General features: G+C 38.8%; 1 protein-coding gene across 2 annotated transcripts in view; it reads left to right on the forward strand.

The window, feature by feature from the left end:
- NUDCD1 (NudC domain containing 1) overlaps window positions 1-19812 on the forward strand; it is a 95302-nt gene that overhangs the window by 65627 nt on the left and 9863 nt on the right. For both annotated transcript variants that reach the window (XM_021089014.2, XM_021089013.2), the window contains exon 8: window positions 6745-6870. In XM_021089014.2, coding sequence (XP_020944673.2) covers window positions 6745-6870 — 126 coding nt within the window. The remainder of the gene's footprint in view (window positions 1-6744; window positions 6871-19812) is intronic.

Raw genomic sequence — 19812 nt, forward strand, 5'->3', positions numbered from 1 at the left:
ATTTCCAATGTCTTGCATCATCTTCAGCATCAACAATCTAAAGTCTTTTTCCTGGGGGCTAAGAATCTCCTGATCACTTAGGAAAAACCCCAGAAAATCAGCTTTCTCCCTGAGTTATAGTTCTCTGTCTTTTCATTTTTATAGGTTTTTGCTGTGGTGACCTTTTAACAGATAATAGAGTTGTAGCCTCTCTTACTTCTGGTGTCTGTCCCTGTTGTGGCTGAAGTCAGAATGGGGCTTGCTGTAGGCTTCCTGATGGGAGAGGCTGATGCCTGCCCACTGGTAGGTGGAGCTGATTCCTATCCCTCTGGTGGGTGGGGCTTAGTCTCTGGATGGGATTAGAGGCAGCTGTGTGCCTGAGGGGTCTTTAGGTAACCTGTTTGTCAGGGACAGGGCTGTGATCCCACCTGGTTTGTTGTTTGCCATGGGGCTTCTCAGGCTGACTGACGAGTGGGGCCAGATTTTCCCAAAATGGCCACCTCCAGAGAAAGGCAGCTGCTGAATATTCCTGAGAGCTTTGCCTTCAATGTCCCTCCCTCACAACAAGCCACATTCACCCCTGTTTTCTCAGGATGTCTTCCAAGAACTGCAGTCAGGTTTGACCCATATTCCTATGGAGACCTCGCTCTGCTCTGGGACCCAGTGCACGTGAAAGTCTGTGTGCGCCTTTTAAGAATGGGTCCATTTCCCCCAGTCCTGTGGAGCTCCTGTGCACAAGCCCCACTGGCCTTCAATGTCAGATGCTCCAGGGTTCTTTCTCCCCATGCCAGATCCCCACACATGAGGGTTTGATGTAGGGCTCAAAACTCTCACTCCTGTAGGTGAGCATTTTTTCATCTGCCTGCTGGCCAGCTGTATGTCTTCTTTGAAGAAATATTTATTTAGGTCTTCACATTTTTCTTTTGGTTTGTTTTTTGTTGTTGTTGAGTTGTATGAGTTGTTTGTATATTTTGGAGATTTAACTTTTATCTGTTGAATCATTTGTAAAGATTTTCTCATATTCTATGGGTTGACTTTTTTTTGTTGTTTTTAATGTTTTGCTTTGCAGAAGCTTTTGAGTTTAAATAGGTCCCATTGGTTTATTTGTGCCTTTATTGTCATTGTTGTAGCTTGTGGATCAAACAAGATGTTGCTGTGATTTATGTTAAAGAGCATTCTGCATATGTTTTCCTCTAGAAGTTTTATAGTATCTGTCCTTACATTTAATACATTTTGAGTTTATTTTTGTGCATGGTGTTAGAAAATGTTCCAACTTCATTCTCTTACATGCAGCTGTCAGGTTTTCCCAGCACCATTTATTGAAGAGACTGTCTTTGCTCCATTGTATGTTCTTTCCTCCTTTTTTATAGAATAATTGACCATAGGTGCTCAGGTTTATTTCTGGGCTTTCTATCCTGTTCCATTGATCTCTATTTCTGTTTTTATGCCAGTACCGTACTGTGGTTTTTTTTTGGGGGGGGGGGGGTGGGTTGGTTTTTTTTTTTTTTTTCCCTTTCTTTTTAGGGCCATACCCAAGGCATATGGAAGTTCCCAGGCCAGGGGTTTAATCAGAGCTGCAGCTGCTGGCCTACACCACAGCCACAGCAATGCTAGATCCATAACCCACTTAGCAAGGCCAGGGATCAACCCACATCCTCGTGGATACTAGTCGGGTTTGTTACTGAGCTGAGCCATGATGGGAACTCCAATAACTTACTGTTTTGATGATTGTAGCTTTGTAGTACAGTCTGAAGTCAGGAAGCCTGATTCCTCCAGTTCTGTTTTGTTTTTTTTTTTTTCCAACATTGCTTTGGCTCTTCAAGGTCTTTTGTGTTTCCATACAAATTTTAAAATATTTTGTTCTATTTCTGTAAAGAATGTCCCTAGTAGTTTGATAGGGATTGTACTGAATCTGTAGATTGCCTTAGGTAGTATCGTTTTGAGTATATTGTTTCTTCAGGTCCAAAAGCATGGTATATCTTTCCCTCTATTTATGTCATCTTTGATTTCTTTCATCAGCATCTTATAGTTTTCAAAGTACAGGTCTTTTGTTTCTTTAAGTAGGTTTGTTCCTAGGTATTTTATTCTTTTTTGATGCAATGGTAAATGGTATGGTTTCTCTAATTGTTTCTGATCTTTAATTGTTAGTATATAGAAATGCAATCTATTTCTGTGTATTGATTTTGTATCCTGCAACTTTATGAAATTCATTGATGAGCTCTAACAGTTTTCTGGTATTGTCTTTATGATTTTCTAGGTATAGTATTGTGTCATCTGCAAACAATGATAGTTTTACTTCTTTTCCAATTTGGATTCCTTTTATTTCTTTTTCTTCTCCGATTCTCATGGCTAGGATTTCCAAACTAGTCATCGATATATTTTCTAGTTCTTTTTTAAACTAGTCTACGTTAATTTTGGTATCTGTTCTTAATTCCCTTCAGTATTTTCATTACCTCCTTTTGCAACTTGTGTCTGTGAGACTACAAATGTCTGTTTCATTGTTTGCTCCTTCAGGGGACTTCTGTTCTTTTAAATGGCAGTGGTTCCTATGCCTCTTCATTTTGCTTATATTTTTCTTATTCTATGAGTTTAGGGAAAACAGTTATCTACTGTAATCTTGGGGGGTTATTTATATATGGGGGCATCCCTGGGTATCTTGTGAGGACTTGATATTTTTTTGAGGTGAGCACTGCCTTTGGTTTGGATGCTTTCTGTCTCTTTCCTCAGTGTGTGCAGTCCATTATCCCCTTGATAGTGGATGTACAGCTTGCTCATGCTTCCAGGGAGGTAGAGGCAATGGGCAGCCACCTGTGGGCTCTGCCTTGTTGCTAGGCTCTCAGCTTTGGCAAGGATCCACAAGGAGGTAGGGGTGGCAGGCTGCCCTACTTGCAGGGCCCTGGGCAGTGGCAGTGACCCTCAGGTGACGGTGGCACCCTGAGCCTTTAAACAGCAGGAACCGGGGCGGGGAGGGGAGCTGTGGGATCCCAGGGAGGCAAGGGCAATGGAAGGTGCTTGCTTGCAGGCAGGGCTTTCCTCAGTGGCAGCCACTGAGTATACTGGGGCCACAGGTGGTCCCTATTCACAAGACCCTTAGTGGTGGTGGGCCATGCCCTCCCAGGACTCTTAGATGACTGTGGAGTTTGCACTCACCCCCATAGGCCACAGAAGAGATGCCCTTCAGCCTGCCAGTCCACAAGCTCACAGAGAAAGTTCTTATGGTGGTCCCACCCATCCTCCTCTCACCCTCCTGAACTGTGGGGTCTTGCTTCTCCTGTGGGCCGAGGACCCCTCCTGTGTTTCCTCAGCTGTTTTACACCACTTCCTAGCCTCCTCAGGCAGTTACCATACAGGAACCCTAGTCCTCACCCCCAGAAGTGACTTCTGTAGCCGAGTCTCAGCACCCAGCCCCTACCCGAGTGTCTCAGGCTGTGGTGCATGGGGTAGTCTATTAATGGTTTCTGAATCTCTCTGTTTTGCATTCCTCAGACAGACTGCTGCACTTCAAGGCTTTGAGGCTCCGTCTCTATCCCTGCTGATCTCCCAGTCAGTTAGGTTGCCTCTCAGGAGTCCTGGCCCTGTCCTGATTTTTTTTTTTCTCTTCTTTCTCTGTCTCGTTGTTTTGTTTTGTTTTGTTTTACTCTGTTACATGGATTGTTTCTTGCCCTTTTTGTAAGTCTGTGGTTCTTCTGTCAGCATTCAGTAAATGTTCTGTGTGAAATGCTCTACATGTAGTTTTTTTTGGGGGGGAGGGGTTTGATGGGTTTGTGGGTGAAGGTAAGCATCATGTCCTACTCTTCTGCCATCTTGATTTTGCCTCCAGTCTGTCCTTTGGTTGGAACACTTAGTCTTACATTTAAGGTTATTACTGATATATATGATATTATTAACATTTTGTAAGTTATTTTGGATTGATTTTTGTTGGTTTTTTTCTTTCCATCTGCTTTTGTTCTCTTCTTTTGTGGTTTAATGACTATCTTTAGTGAAGTGTTTGGATTGCTTTTTCTTATTTATGTGTGTATCATAGATTTTTGGTTTCTGGTTACTATGAGGTTTTGATATAATGTATATAACAGGACGGTATTAAGTTGCTGATCTAATTGCAAATGTACTTCCAATACCCTACATTTGTACTCTCCTCATGATTGCTGGTTTTTATATCATATTTGTGTGTGGATGATTTCCTACCTTTACTATATATGTTTGCATTTATTGATGAGACTTTTCATTTGTAATTTTCTTGTTTCTGGTTGTGGCCTTTTCCACCTAGAAAAGTTCCTTTATTGTTTATTGTAAAGCTGGTTTGGTGGTACTGAATTCTCAGCTTTTGTTCGTCTGCAAAGCTTTTGATTCCTCCTTTAAATGTGAGTGGGAGCCTTGCTGAGTATTCTTGGTTGTAGGTTTTTTTTCTTTTCATCACTTAAGTATATTGTGCCATTCCCATCTGTCTTGCAGAGTTTCTGCTGAAAAATCAGCCAATAACATCATCAGGGTTCCTTTCTGTGTTATTTGTTGCTTTTCCTTAAATGCTTTCAGTACTTCATCTTTAATTTTAGTCACGTTGATTACTGTGTGTCTTGGGATGGTCTTCCTTGGTTTTAATCTATATGGTATTCGTGCTTCCTGGACTTGAATGAGTGACTTCTTTCCCATATCAGGGAAGTTTTCAGCTACAATCTCTTCAAATATTTTCTCCAGCCCTTTCTTCTCCATCTGGCAGCTCTATAATGTGGATGCTGGTATGTTTAAATTGTCCCAGAGTTCGTGTAGACCATCCTCATTTCATTCTTTTTTCTTAATTCTCTTCTGCATCAGTGATTTCCACCAGCCTGTCTTCACCTCTTATTTGTTCTTCTGCTTCCTGTATTCTGCTGTTGGTTCCTTTTATTTTATTTTTATTCTATTCTTTAGGGCTGCACCAGCAGCATATGGAAGTTCTCAGGCTAGAGGTTGAATCAGAGCTGTAGCCACCAGCCTACACCATAGCCACAGATGTGAGCCAGATCTGAGTCACTTCTGAGACTTACACCATAGCTCACGGCAACACCGGATCCTTTAACCCACTGACCAAGGCTAGGGATCGCACCCGCGTCCTTATGAATACTAGTTGGGTGCCTTACCCCTCAGCCACAATGGGTACTCCTATGTATAGCTTTCTTTACTGAATATTTGCATTATCGCTGAGCTACAACAGGAACTCCTGCTGTTGGTTCCTTTTAGTCATTTTTTTTTTTAATTTCAGTTACTCTTTTTCATCTCTGTTTGTTTAATCTTTAAATCTGCTATTTCTTTGTTATATGTTTCTTGTAGTTTATCAGTCTTTACCTCCACTTTTTTTCTGAGATCTTGGCTCATCTTTACTATCATTACTCTAAAGACTTTTTCTTGTAGGTTGCTAATCTCCATTTCACTTATTTTTCTGATGTTTTGTCTTCCTTCATCTGGCTAATATTTCTCTGCAATTTCATTTTGTATAGCTTTTTGCGTGAACTTCTTTTTTGAGGCTACAGGATTGTAGCCTCTCTTGCTTCTGGTGTCTGCCTTCTTGTGGGTAAAGTTGGTACAGGAGCTTGTTGCAGGCTTCTTGTAGGAAGGGACTGGTGCCTGCCCACTGGCAGGTGGAGCTGAATCTTTTCCCTCTGGTGGGTTAGGGTTTAGGCTTTGTCACTGGGCACGATTAGAGGCAGCTGTGTGTCTGGGAGGACTTGAGGTGGTGGCCTGTTTGCTGATGAGTGGGGTTGTGTTCACACCCTGTGTGTTGTTTGGCCTGGAGTTTCTCGCTCCTGATGGGTGGAGCCAGATTTTTCTAAAATGGCAACCTCCAGGGGAGCTCATGCTAATGATTATTCTCTGGGATCTCTATCTCCAGTATCCTGCCCCCACAGTTAGCCATAGCCATGCTCTGCCTTCCTAGGAGCCCCTCAAAGACCCACAGATAGATCTGACCCAGATCCTCATGGAGCCTCTGCTGGGTACTCTTTGTGTACCCTTCAAGAGGGGAGTCTCTGTTTCCCCCAGTCCTGTTGAGTTCCCGCACTTAAACCCGGCTGGCCTTTAACACCAGATGCTCCAGGGCTTCTTCTTCCCAATGCCAGACCCCCAGGCTGAGGGACCTGTTGTGGAGTTTAGAACTATCACTGCTGTGGAGAGCCTCTATGATACAGTTATTTCCCAGTCTGATGGTCATCCTTCCAGAAGGTATAGGTTTGTCTATATTGTGAAAGTGCCCCTCCTACCATCTTGATGTGGTGTCTTTTTTTTGTTTTTGGGTATAGGATATCTTTTTTGATTGCTTCCAATCTATTTTGTTGATGGTTGTATAGCAGTTAATTGTAATTTTAGCATTTTCATGATAGGAGAGGTGCTTGAGCTCTTCTACTTCATCTTGTCTCTTACAGAGAGTCTCTATTACTACTTTAGACAGACTGTTACATTTTAGATAGACTCAAGCTCACTCACTGGTCTTCTTCAATGTCTAATCAACTGTCAATCCCATCTGTTTTCCATTTCAGACATTGTATTTTCATATGTAGGATTTCAGTTTGGTTATTTTTTATGTCTTCCATATCTCTCAACATGTTTGTTTTTCTTTACATCTCTGAGTATATGTAACGTATATAATAGCTGTATATGATTCTATCATTTTTATGAATGTTTTAAAATTTTTATTAGTAATGAGTCTGAAATGTAATATTGTTGTAATCTTAACATCTTTAAGTATGAAAAAATTCATTCTTTTATTTGTTTATTTTTTTTTCCTGGTATAAGAATCCAAATCCTGATAAAGAAAAACCCCCTTGCAATGCTCAGGAGTTAGAAGAATGTGATATTTTCTTTGAAGAGAGCTCCAGTTTATGCAGATTTGATGGCAGTACATTAAAAACTACTCACGTGGTAAGTTCTTGATAATCATATTTCTAAAAATATGAATAAATAAAAGGTATTCAGAAATGGTAATTGATTGACTAAGCACTATTTTGCAAAAAGAGCTTGAGTGGCAGTTACTGGCTACAACATAAATTTCTTCACCTCCTAAAATAAATTTCTTCACCTCCTAAAATAGCTATGTTTTCATACCATTACCCTTAGTAAAACAGTGTTTAGTACGACTGCATATTGATGTCTTTCAGTGGGTTTTTTTTCTCCTGGGCAGGCTTTTTATATGTAGTGCTTAAAAAATATTTTTAGACTGATTTCTTGGTGACAATTGTAGAAATAAAAATTATTTCAGATCCACCTTGGATCTCAAGTAGTTTGTATGCACTTTAATATCTCCCTTTCTTTCTCAATCACGCCTTTAACTGAAGAGTAAATAAAGTTCCTGGGTAGATTATTTTATGCAGTCTGGGCACTGATCCCATTAATCAAAATTATTAGATTTTTCTAGGAGATTTGCTGCTTAGATATTGTTTAGTTCTGATGTAATCCCATAGATAACTTCCTTAATTGTGAGTGAAGATGAGCCATTACACAATTACTCTTACTGCCTTGAATTAGATTTTAGAGAATCATTCTTTTTTTTTTTTTTTTTTTTTGTCTTTTGGTCTGTTGTTGTTGTTGTTGCTATTTCTTGGGCCGCTCCCATGGCATATGGAGGTTCCCAGGCTAGGGGTTGAATCGGAGCTGTAGCCACCGGCCTACGCCAGAGCCACAGCAACGCAGGATCCGAGCCGCGTCTGCAACCTACACCACAGCTCACGGCAATGCCGGATCGTTAACCCACTGAGCAAGGGCAGGGACCGAACCCACAACCTCATGGTTCCTAGTCGGATTCGTTAACCACTGCGCCACGACGGGAACTCCTAGAGAATCATTCTTAAATGTCATTAATAAAGACTCTTGAATCTAACTAACTGTAGATTTATTCTTGAAATGAAGAATCTGCCCTTCCTAAAGTTAAAGTCTTCAGAGCTTCCAATGTTTATGCATATTAAAAATTAAAATCAAGAAGTAATAGGAGGAGACTGAAATAAAACCTTTATTACTGATAAATTAGTATGCGAAAGCCTTATCTGCTAACCACTTCCTAAAATTTAGCAAATTTAATAACCTTTGTCACAGGCAGTGCCAAACCATAAGTGGCTAACACTGGTGGGGCAGTGGAAGCATCTTATTCTCTGAGGCCTCTAACTCCCTAGAGGAAGAAGTTGATAGAACTGAGTAAGAAATACTCAGAATTTTCTTCTTATATTAACTGACCAAATGTTACTTTACTCCATAGGGATCTGTAGAAGGTGAAATGTCATAGCTGTGGATCTGCTCAGTCATAGAAACATCAGGAATGGGGAAGAAGTATAATACATAATAAATAGGGGCAATCTTTTAACTTCGAAGAAATTTTAGATCTATAGAACTATATTTCATCTTCTTTATTTTACAGATATGTAAGGCCACACTAAGGTTGATGAGGTTTATATGAGATCAGAGACAGAGCCAGTATTAGGAACTAGATCTGTGGGTTTCCAGTGTGCTTCACCATAATTTCCCCTAAATACCAAGATCATAAATTATAATTTGGAAATTCTAAAGTGCTATAGTCAGTTCCTACTTCTGAATAAAATGTATTCCTAAAAAGCATGAATGATAAGCTTATTGGAAGCAGGTCTGTCTTCAGAAATTTAAGAAACATACAAACAATCCCTCATTCCACCATAGTTTATATAGATAGTATTTGATTAAATATTTGCAGCCTTTTATATATACTTTTAAACTTTTTAATTGGAGTTTACTGTTACTAGCTCAAGTCCAGTGGTGTATTCATCTACTCCTTTGTTGTAAAAAAAACTGGGCCAAATATAGGTGGGTTTATTTATGGCCTCTCTATTCTGTTCCATTGATATTTGTATCTGTTTTTATGCCAGTCCTTTACTGTTTTGATTACTACAGCTTTGCAGTAGAGTTTGAAATCAGGGAGCATGATGTCTCCAGCTTTATTGTTCTTTCTCTGCATTGATTTGGCTGTTTGGAATTTTTTTGTGGTTCCATACGTAATTTAGGATTATTCTATTTCTGTGGAAAATTCCATTGGAATTTGATAGGGATTGCATTGAATCTTAGATTGGTTTGGGTAGAGTGGAAATATTAGCAATATTAATTCCTCCAATCCATAAGCACAGAATATCTTTCTATTGACTTAATGTTATCAGTCTCTCTCATCAGTGTCTTAGGGTTTTCAGTGTACAGGTCTTTCACTCCCTTTGTTAAATATATTCCTAGGCATTTTATTCTTTTTGGTACAATTGTAAATTGAGTTTTTTCCCCCAATTTCTCATTCTGATAGTTCATTATTAGTGTGTAGAAATACAAGAAATGTCTGTATATTGTTTTTATATCTTGCACCTTTTCTGAATTTGTTTATTAGGTCTAATAGTTTTTTGATGAAGTCTGTAAGGTTTTGTAGGTATAGTATCATGTCCTATTTGTAAATTGACAGTTGTGTTTACTACTTACTTTTCAATTTGGGTGTCTTATTTCTTATTTTCACTTGATTGTTCTGGCTAAGACTTCCAAAAGTATGTTTACTAAAAATGGCAAGAGTGGGAATCTTCTTGATCTTAGAAGAAAGTTTTCAACTTTTTACTATTGAGTCTGATATTCACTGGGGGCTTGTCATATATGATTTTTGTTATGTTAAGTATGTTTTTTCTGTACCCACTTCACTGAGGCTTTTTAAAGTAAAGGGATGTTGAATTTTGTCGGGTGCTTTTGGCATCTATTGAGATGATGTGATTTTTATCTTCATTTGTTAATGTAGTATATGCTTGCATTTATTGATCTGCAGGTATTCCATCGTCTTTGCAGCCCTGCAATATATTACACTTCATCATGTTGTATGATCCTTTTAATATATTGTAGAATTTGGTTTGCTAATTTTTTGTTAAGAGTTTTCACATCTATGTTCATCATGGATATTGGTCTGTAAGTTTCTATTTTGTGGTATTCTTGTGTAGTTTTGGTATCAAGGTAATGCTGATCTAGTTGATGGACATTTAGGTTGTTTCCATGTCTTGGGTTTTGTAAATAGTGCTTCTATGAACTTATGAATGTATGCATCTTTTTGAATTACAGTTTTGTCTAGCTATATGTCCAGGAGTGGCATTATTGGATCTTATGGTAGTTCTATACTTACTTTCCTAAGAAACCTTCATATGGTTTCCATAGTGGTTGTACCAGTTTACATTCCCACCAACAGTGTAGGAGGGTCCCTTTTCTCCACATGCTCTCCAGTATTTGTTGTTTGTAGACTTTTTGATGCTGGGCAGTGTGACCAGTGTGAGGTGGTACCTCATTGTACTTTTTATTTGCATTTCTTTAGTAATTAATGGGATGTTGAGCATTTTTTCATGTGCCTTCTAGCCATTTTTATGTCTTCTTGGGAGAAATATGTATTTAGGTCTTCTCATTTTTTGATTGTGTTTTTTTGTGTGTTGTGGAGTTGTATGAGTTGTTTGTCTATTTTTGAGATTAAGCCCATGTCAGTTGCATCATTTGGAAATATTTTCTACCATTCCGTAGGTTGTCTTTTTGTTTCATTTTGTTTTCTGTTTTTGTTTTGTTTTGTTTTTAATGCTTTCTTTGCTGTGCAAAAAGTTTGTATGTTTGATGAGGTCCCGTTTTGTTTATTTTTATTTTTAACTATTACCTTGGGAGACTCACCTAAGAAAACTTATGTATGGTATGTCAGAAAATGTTTTGCTTTTGTTCTCTTCTAGAAGTTTTATGGTGTTATGTCTTATGTTTAAATTGTTTAGCCATTTTGAGGTTTTTCTGTTTTTTGTGTTTTGGGGCATGGTGTGAGGGTATATTCTAATTTCATTTGTTTACATGCAGCTGACCAGTTTTACCAGCACCACTTGCCGAAGATACTTCTTTCCTCCTTTGTCAAAGATTAATTGACAGTAGGTGTGTGGATTTACCTCTGGGCTCTCTTTTCTGTTCCATTAATCTGGATGTCTGTTTTTATACCAATACCACACTGTTTTGATTACTGTGGCTTTGTAGTATTGTCTGAAGTCTGGAAGAGTCAGGATTGCTTTGTTAATTCTGAGGGTTTTTATGGTTCCATATAAATTTTTAGATTATTTGTTGTAGTCCTGTGAAAAATGTCATGGGTAATTTGATAGGGATTGCATTAAATCTGTAGATTGCTTTGGGTAAGTACAGCCATTTTAACAATGTTAATTCTTTCGATCCAAGAGCATGAGATATCTTTTCATTTCTTTGCCTCCCTTTTAATTTCCTTTATTAATGTTTTATAGTTCTCAGGGTATAAGCCTTTTACCTCCTTGGTCAGATTTGGTTTGATTGATTATTTTGTTATTATTTTAGTCTCTCTTTTATTTCCTCTCTTGACAATTTCTTTCATTCTGCTTTGGTTTTGTTTGTTCTTTTCCTAATTCTCATAGGTGTTAAGTTAGGTTGTTGATTTGAGATTTTTTGTTTGTTTTTTGAGGAAGGCCTGTGTTGCTATAAACTTCCCTCTAAGAATGGCTTTTGTGGCATCCCATAGATTTTGTATGATTGTGTTTTCATTGTCATTGGTCTCAAAGTATTTTTTAATTTCCTTTTTGATTTCCTTGTTGACCCATTGGGGTTTTTTTTAGTAGCATGTTTAGTCTCTGTGTAGTCAGTTCTTTTCTCATTTCTTTTCCTTTGGTTGATTGCTAGTTTTCATGCAAAATGGCCAGAGAAGATGCTTGAAATAATTTCTTTACTGTTAAATTTGTCGAAGTTAGTTTTGCGCCTTTGTATATGGTCAGCCTTAAAGAATGTTCCTTGTGCACTTGAATGTATATTGGGGGGGGGTGGATGTAATGTCCTAAAAATATCAATTAGGTCTACCTGTTGCATTTAGGATCTCTGTTGCTTCAATGATTTTCTCTTTAGAAGATCTGTCCATTGATGTAAATGGTGTGTTAGTCTCCTACTCTTACTGTATTCCCATCAATATTTCCCTGTATATCTGCCAGCATTTGTTTTATGTATTTGGGTGTTACTATAGGTGCATGTATGTTGATGAGTGTAAAATCCTCTTCTTGTATTGACCCTTTTAGCATATATATTGTCATTTATCTTTCTTTCCTCTATCTTTATCTTCTGCCATTCTTATTGTAATAGGTCTCCGAGTAAGTCTGTTTGGATTCATCTAGTTGGGGACCCTCTTTGCTTCCTGTACTGGATATCTGTTTCCTTCTTTATATTTGGAAAGTTTCCAGCCATAATTTCTTGAAATACATTTTTAATCCCCTTTTCTCTTTCTTCTTTTAGAATCTCTATTACTTGTAGATTGGCATACTTTATATTATCCCATAGATCTTTTCTATTTCTTTCACTTTTTTTCATTAGCCCTTCTGTCTGCTGTTCTGATTGGGTGATTCCTGTTACTCTGTCTTTCAATTCACTTATTTTTCCTTCTGCATTATTAATTTTGTTTATCACCTTTAGCTCAGCTTTTGCTTCAGGAAGTGAATTTTCTAATTTTTCTTGGCTCTTCTCTATAGTGTCCAGTTCCTTTTTACTGTAATCTGCATTTCTGTTAATAGCCTTTCTTAATTTCTTCAGTATTTTCATTGTCTCCTTTTTGAACTTGGTGTCTGTTAGACCAACAAGGTCTCTTTCACTCTTTGCTCCTTCAGGGGAGTTCTTCTGTTCTCTTAACTTTGAATGGTTCTTCCGCTTTTTCATTTTGCCTATATTTCTCTTTGTGAGTTTAGGGGAAACAGTTATCTGCTGTAGTCTTTGAGGACTATCTGTATGTGAGATTGTCCCTGGTTAGCTTGTGTGGATTTCTTTTTTTTTTTTTTTTTTTTTTTTTTCTTTTTGATGTGAGGGCTACTTTTGGTTTGAATGCTTGCTGTCTCTTTCCTCAGCGTGTGCTGAGTGTTATCCCCTTGTTAGGGGGTATTTAGTTGCACAGCCTCTGTGCACTTCCATGTAGGTGCCGGGGGCACTGTGTGGCACTCTGTTGCAGGGCTCTAAGCAACATTGGTGACCCCCAGAGAGATGGTAGCAATGGGCAGTACTCTGTTGCAGGGCCCTCGGCAGCAGTGGCTGTGGGGCATGCTCACTCTCATGGAGGTAGGAGCGACTGGCAGCACCCACTCACAAGGCCGTTGGTAGAGGTGGTAGCGAGCCATGCATGCTTCTGGGGAGGTGGTGATGACTGGTGCCCAGTTGCTGCACCCTCAGTAGCAGCTGGCCACACCCATCTCAGGAGTCTGAGGTGGTTGCTGTGGCTTGTACCTGCCCCCATAGCCTGTGCAAGTGGTGCACCACTGCCTGAGAGTCTATGATGTGAAAAGTGAAATTCCTATGGCAGTTCTATCTATCTCCTCTCACATTCCTCAACAATGTTGCCTTATTTTGCTAGCAGGTGGAGGCCTCCTCCCACCTTACCTTGGCTGTAGGACACCACACTTTAAAGCCCCCTCAGGCTGTTTTCCATGGAGCCATTCCTAGTCCTCTCCTTGGGAATGACCTCTAAATCCCAAGACTTAGCATCATATCCTGCTCCCCACACACACATACACACACCATATAGTCAAGTGTCTCCATCTGGGGTGTGCCAGGCAGCACTGACCATCTTTGAGTCAGTCTCTCTCCATTTTGCCCTTCTCAGACTAGCTGCTGTTATTTTCTCAAAGGCTCTGAAGCTCTCCTTCTGTCCCCCTGACCTCTCTACCAGTCAGAGGGCCTCCCAGTGTATGGAAACCTTTCCTTTTTCACAGCTCCCTCCCAGGGGCGCTGGTCCAGTCCTAATTCCTTTTTCTCTCTTCTCTTCCTCCACCCCCCTTTTGTCCTACCCAGTTATGTGGAGATTTTCTTGCTCTTTTGGAAGCCTGAGGTCTTTTGCCAGCATTCAGTAGATGTTCTGTGAGAATCTTTCCACTTGTGGGTGAGTTTTTTATATATTTTGGGGAGAAGGTGAGCTCTACATCCTACTCCTTTGCCATCTTGATCTGATCCCCACTCTATGTCTTTTGATTGAAGATATTATTTTAGTCATTTATTTTACATGAAGTCATTATTTTACATTTAAAATAATTACTAATGGTACGTATTAATTGCCACATTACTTCTTTTCTGTCTGTTTTGTAGTCCCTCTATTGCTTTCTTCTTTCCTTACTCTCTTTCTTTGTGATTTCATTCTTTTCTCTAGTGGTGTATTTAGATTCCTTTCTCTTTATATCTTCTTTGTATCTATTTGAAGTTACCATGAAGCCTATATAAAACAGCTTATATTCACAGCAGTCAATTTTAAGTTTATAACAAATTCAAATACTTTCTAAATCTCTACATTCCCTTGCTTTGTGTGTTCCGTTTTTGATGTCACAGTTTATGTCTTTTAATCCTATTTATCCCTCTGCAAATAATTGTATCTTTATTTTTACTACATTTGTCATATTAGCTTATCCCACTACTTTTACAGCTTGTGAATTTTATTATATATTATACATCTACCAGTGAGATTTACACTCTTCTGTATTTTTCCGTTTCTAATTAGCTTTCTGTTTCAGCTTAAAGAAGTCCCATGAACATATCTTATTAGGCTGGTCTAATGATCTACTTCAGTTTTGGCTTATCTGGAAGATTTTTTATTTCTCCTTCCATTCTGAATGACAACTTTGCTGGGTAGAGCACTCTTGGTTATAAGTTTTTTTCTCCTTTCAGCACTTTGAATATATTGTGCCACTTCCTTCTGGCCTCCATAGTTTCTGCTGAAAAATCTGATAATTTTATGGGGTTCCCTTGTATGTAAAAAATTTGTTTTTCACTTGCTTCTTGTTTTTAGCTTTGGCACAATTACATTGTGTCTTATGGTGGGTCCCTTTGGATTCCTCTTATTTGGAACCCTATGGGCTTCCTGGGTCTGAATGCCTGTTTCCTTCCCCAGGATAGGGAAATTTTCCACCATTCTAGCTTCAGGTAAGTTTTCTGCCACTGTCTCTTCTCCTTCTGTGGCTCCATAATGCCATAGCTGCTTCACTTTTTTCCTTCTTTTTCCTTTTTGCTGCTCTGATTGGGTGAATTTCACTGTTCTGACTTTAAATTCAGTGATTAATTGGCATTATTTTGTATATCTAGTTTATTTTTCCTTTTAGTTATTGCATTCTTTAGCTTTGTGACTTCCATTTGATACTTTCTTATATTTTCTTACTCTTCATTGAAGTTCTCAATTTGTTCATTTATTCTTTTCCCAAGCTCAGTGAGCATCTTTATGACCATTATTTTCAACTGTAGATAAGTTAAATCATTTATCTCTGTTTCATTACAGTCTCTTTCTGAGGTTTTTATCTCATTCTTTCCTTTAAAACAGATCTGTTTCCTCATTTTCCTTGACTTGCTGTGTTGGTTTCTATCCATTATATGAAGCAGCCACCTCTCCCACTTAAAAAAGTGACCTTGTATATGACATGAGCCTTATTGTTCAACTCTGCATTTAGGTCTTTCCTGGTTGCCTCTCAAACTTTGTGATTGTCCAGGCATCTTTCTGGGGAGCTCCCAGTAGTTGAGGGTGTGCCAAGACCTGTCAGCGTCCCAAAAGGGAAGATCTCAGTGCTTGAATTCAAGGTGAATGGAATATGTAAATATGTACAGTCCTTTGGGACTGCAGGCATAAGTCCCGCCATCTCCCAGAGCCAGATGATCTAGAGCTGTACGTTGGGTGACAGTTGCAAAAATTGGTGCACCAGATGAGTATACAAGCCCCTTTCCTGGAGATACCCAGTGACCCGGAGTAAAGTAGAGGGAATGTGCAAAGTTGGCGATCACTGGCCTCAGTCCCAGAGAGCACCTCAGTAGGACTCTAGATTTGTTTCACACTAAAGGCCTGCCACTACTCGGAAGCTTTGGGACAAGCGAAGAGGCCTTTTTCATAGGAAGACTGGGGATATATCTTGGTCTACCATCTGTGTTGAGCCCTGGTAGTGGTAATCAGCCAGGAACTGCCTCTAAGTGCTATAGTCCCATGGCACCAGGAATGAAGACCTCATTGACTACAAGAACCAGGCAGTCAGGGAGCATTCCCTAGGTGGCAAAAACCAGGGCCAGGGCACCAGATGTGTGTGTGTGTGTGTGTGTACAAGGTATGAGGCAGAGGGAGAATGCAAAAGATGACACCTACTGACCTCTGTCCCTGAAGTGTATTTCAGTAGGCTCCTAGATGAGTGCTGAATTAAATGCCTGCCCCTCTTCCATGGGAAGAGCTGACTTCAATACCTTTCTCCATTGCCACTCTTAAACCAGAACCTCCTAAAGATTATTTCAGTTGGGCCCAATTTCTTTTTACAATGATAAGCACTTTGATTTTTCTATTGTTAATCATTTCTTATAAATATAGAAAAATTCTGTCAAGTAAAAAATACATAAACATTGATGTTTGGGAATAAGTGGAGTGGTAATAACTGCAGAAACTGCAACAGATAAGTACTGGGTCCATCTTTTTTTCTAAAGGCAGATTTGGTATGTCAGTGTATTGCATGAAAGTTAAGGTTGAGCTGGTCAAATGGAGCTTGTTGAAAAGAGTTTCTTGGTGTGCCTGAGAAAGTACTAGTTGGCTTGTCACTGGGAAAGGGAATGTAGGAGGTATAATGTAGATATTCAGTGGTAAAGCCATTTTAGGCATCAAATAATGCTATATGGATAATTTATACTCCTTTCTGCAATGTTTACTTCAAGTTTATCATCTTGATTTCATTTGTTACATCTTTGTACATGTACAGTTGAAATTTCCTGTACATGGAAAGGTTAGTGTATGTCCTAGTTTTAGAAAAAAAAAAAAATACTGTAACACAAAGGTCAGAACTTTATATTGTAAATGACAGGTTTTCCAAAATATTAAATTTCCTGAAAGAAATGTAAAGCAGATTTAGAATTTTGTATTTGGAAAGTAAAATTTTAAATGAATACATATGGTGTCACTATAAAAGAGAAATATTAAATATCAGAACTGAAAAAGAAAACCAATAAGATGTATTCATTGGGGTATACAGCTTAAATCAGAATTCAGATACAGTTGAAGATAATTTTTTTTTTTCTTCCTTTTTAGGGCTGTACCCTCGGCATATGGAGATTCCCGGGCTAGGGTTCTAGTCAGAACTACAGCTGCTGACCTACGGCACACACACAGCATCGCCAGATCCGAGCCTCATCTGCGACCTACACGACAGCTCATGGCAACGCCAGATCCTTAACCCACTGAGCAAGGCCAGGTATTGAATGCACAACCTCATGGATCCTAGCCGGATTCATTTCCGCTGCACCAAAGGGGAACTCCTATTTTTGCTTTTATCTAAAGCTTTGCTATTCAAAATATTAGCCACTGGCCACATAGCTTTTGAGCACTTGAAATGTGGCTCATTTGGTTGAGATGTGTTCTAAGTATAAAATATACAGCCAGATTTTGAAAACTTAGTTTAAAAAGAATACGAAATATATAATTAATGATGATTTTTATATGAATGGTTATGCTGAAATGATAATTGGATATGTTTGATTAAATAAAATAAATTTATTAAAATTAATATACTTCTTTTTTTAGATGTGGCTATTAGAAAACTTAAAATTATGTGACTTGCATTTTATTACCCAGACAGCCCTGATCTATAAAGATCAAATGAAGTATAGCCTTGAACAGTCAGAAGGTAATGGAATGTTTTAAAAAATTAAATTAGGAGTTCCTGCTATGGCTCAATGGGATCAGCAGTGTCTCTGGAGTGCTGGGACATATTCAGTGCAATCCCTATCAAATTACCAATCCCTATCAAATTTTTCACAGAATTTAGAACAGAATATTTTAAGATTTGTATGGAAATACAAGAGACCCTTAATAGCCAAAGCAGTATTGAAATAGAAAACCAAAAATGGAGGAATCAAGCTTCCTGACTTGAGATGATACTACAGAGCTACAGTCAAAACAGTATGGTACTGGCACAAAACAGAAATATAGATCAGTGGAACAGGATATAAAGCCCAGAAGTAGACCCAAGCACCTATGACAAAGGAGGAAATAACATATAGTGGAACAAGATAGTCTCTTCAATAAATGGTACTGTGAAAATTGGAAAGCTACACGTAAAAGAATGAAAGTAGAACACTATCTAACAGTATATACAAAAATAAACTCAAAATGTATCAAAAGCCTAAATATAAGGCCAGATACTATAAAACTATAAAAGAGCAGAATGCTCTTTGACATAGATCACAGCAACATCTTCTGTGATCCACCTCCTAGAATAATGACAAAAACACAAACCAGTGGGACCTAATTAAACTTAAGCTTGCACAGTACAGGAAACCATTAAAAAGATGAAAAGCCAACCCACATAATGGGAGAAAATCTTTGCCAACCATCCAACAGACAAGGGCCTAATCTCCAAATTATACTAACAATCCAATTGAAAAATGGACAAAAGACCTAAATAGACATTTCTCCAAAGAAGACAAATAGATGGCCAACAGGCATATGAAAAAGTGCTCAACATCACTAATTATTAGAGAAATGCAAATCAAAACTACAATTAGATACCACCTCACACCAGTCAGAATGGCCATCATTAACAAGTCGACAAATAAAAAATGTTGGAGAGGGTATGCAGAAAAAGGAACCCTCCTCACTGTTGGTGGAAATGTAAATTGGTACAACCACTATGGAAAACAGTATGGAGGTACCTCAGAAAACTAAATATAGAACTACCATATGATCCAGCAATTCCATCGCTGGGCATATATCCAGACAAAATTTTCCTTTCAATGAACATGTGGATGCATGTATCTTTTTCAGCACTATTCACATAGCCAAGACATGGAAACAACCTAAATGTCCATCAACAGATGAATGGATTAAGATGTACATACATACAAAGGAATAATACTCAGCCATTAAAAAGACAGACTAATGCCATTTGTAGCAACATGGATAGAACTAGAGATTCTCATACTAAGTGAAGTAAGACAGAAGTAAAAATACCATATGATATCACTTGTTTGTGGAATCTAAAATATGGAACAGATGATCCTATCTAAAACAACAGAAACAGATCATGACCAGGGAGAACACTTGGGGTTCCCAGGGGTAAAGGGGAGGGAGTGGGATGGATGGGCATTTGGGGGTTTTTTCGGATACAGCTGTTGTATTTGGAATGCGTAGGTCATAGGGCCCTACTGTACGGTACAGGGAAATGAGTGTGTTTGGGTCACTTTTCTGTACAATAGAACTTGAAGAAACACTAAATCAACTATACTTTAATAAGAATATTTTTTTCCTAAATGGGGGGTGGGGAGGAAATCCAAGGAAAAACAAGTGCCACCAAGGAGAGATTGGATAGGAGAACTGGTTCATCTGAACATGGGAACATGGAAAGATTACCAGTGGGTACAAAGAATTCAGCAAACTGCTAAAGCCCTCTAGTGGGGGCTAGCAAGAAATTATAGATCTGATGGGATTCACAGATCCTGTTTATGGACTGGGAGCAAGGGAAGAGACAAGAAGAAAGCCACCTTGATGCAGGGTTGGAGAAGAAGTATCTGCTGCTGTGGAAAAATCCTGCCTGGATTTTTTCCTTAAGTAGCAAAAGCCTCAAGCTGCTGAGGGAAAAGCATCAAATCTTAGCATCCTGAGGGTTCAGAAGAAGACCCACTACAGTTGAGGGGAAATAAAAATCAAAGATTTTTAAAACATCATCTCTCTGCATGCCGGGGGTTGGAGGAAGGATCAAGGGGAGACTTATTACAATTTTCCTACCATTGGAGATGAGGCAGTATCACTAAAAGGCCCAAACCCTGATAGCCAAGGACACGAGGCTCAAAACTGAGTGAGGCTGAACTAAAACAGTAGAC

Source organism: Sus scrofa, chromosome 4, assembly GCF_054392235.1.
Source record: "Sus scrofa isolate SSC_HxYL_T2T_F1_AM1 chromosome 4, Sscrofa_HxYL_maternal_Yorkshire_Landrace_v2.0, whole genome shotgun sequence".
Taxonomy (NCBI): domain Eukaryota; kingdom Metazoa; phylum Chordata; class Mammalia; order Artiodactyla; family Suidae; genus Sus; species Sus scrofa.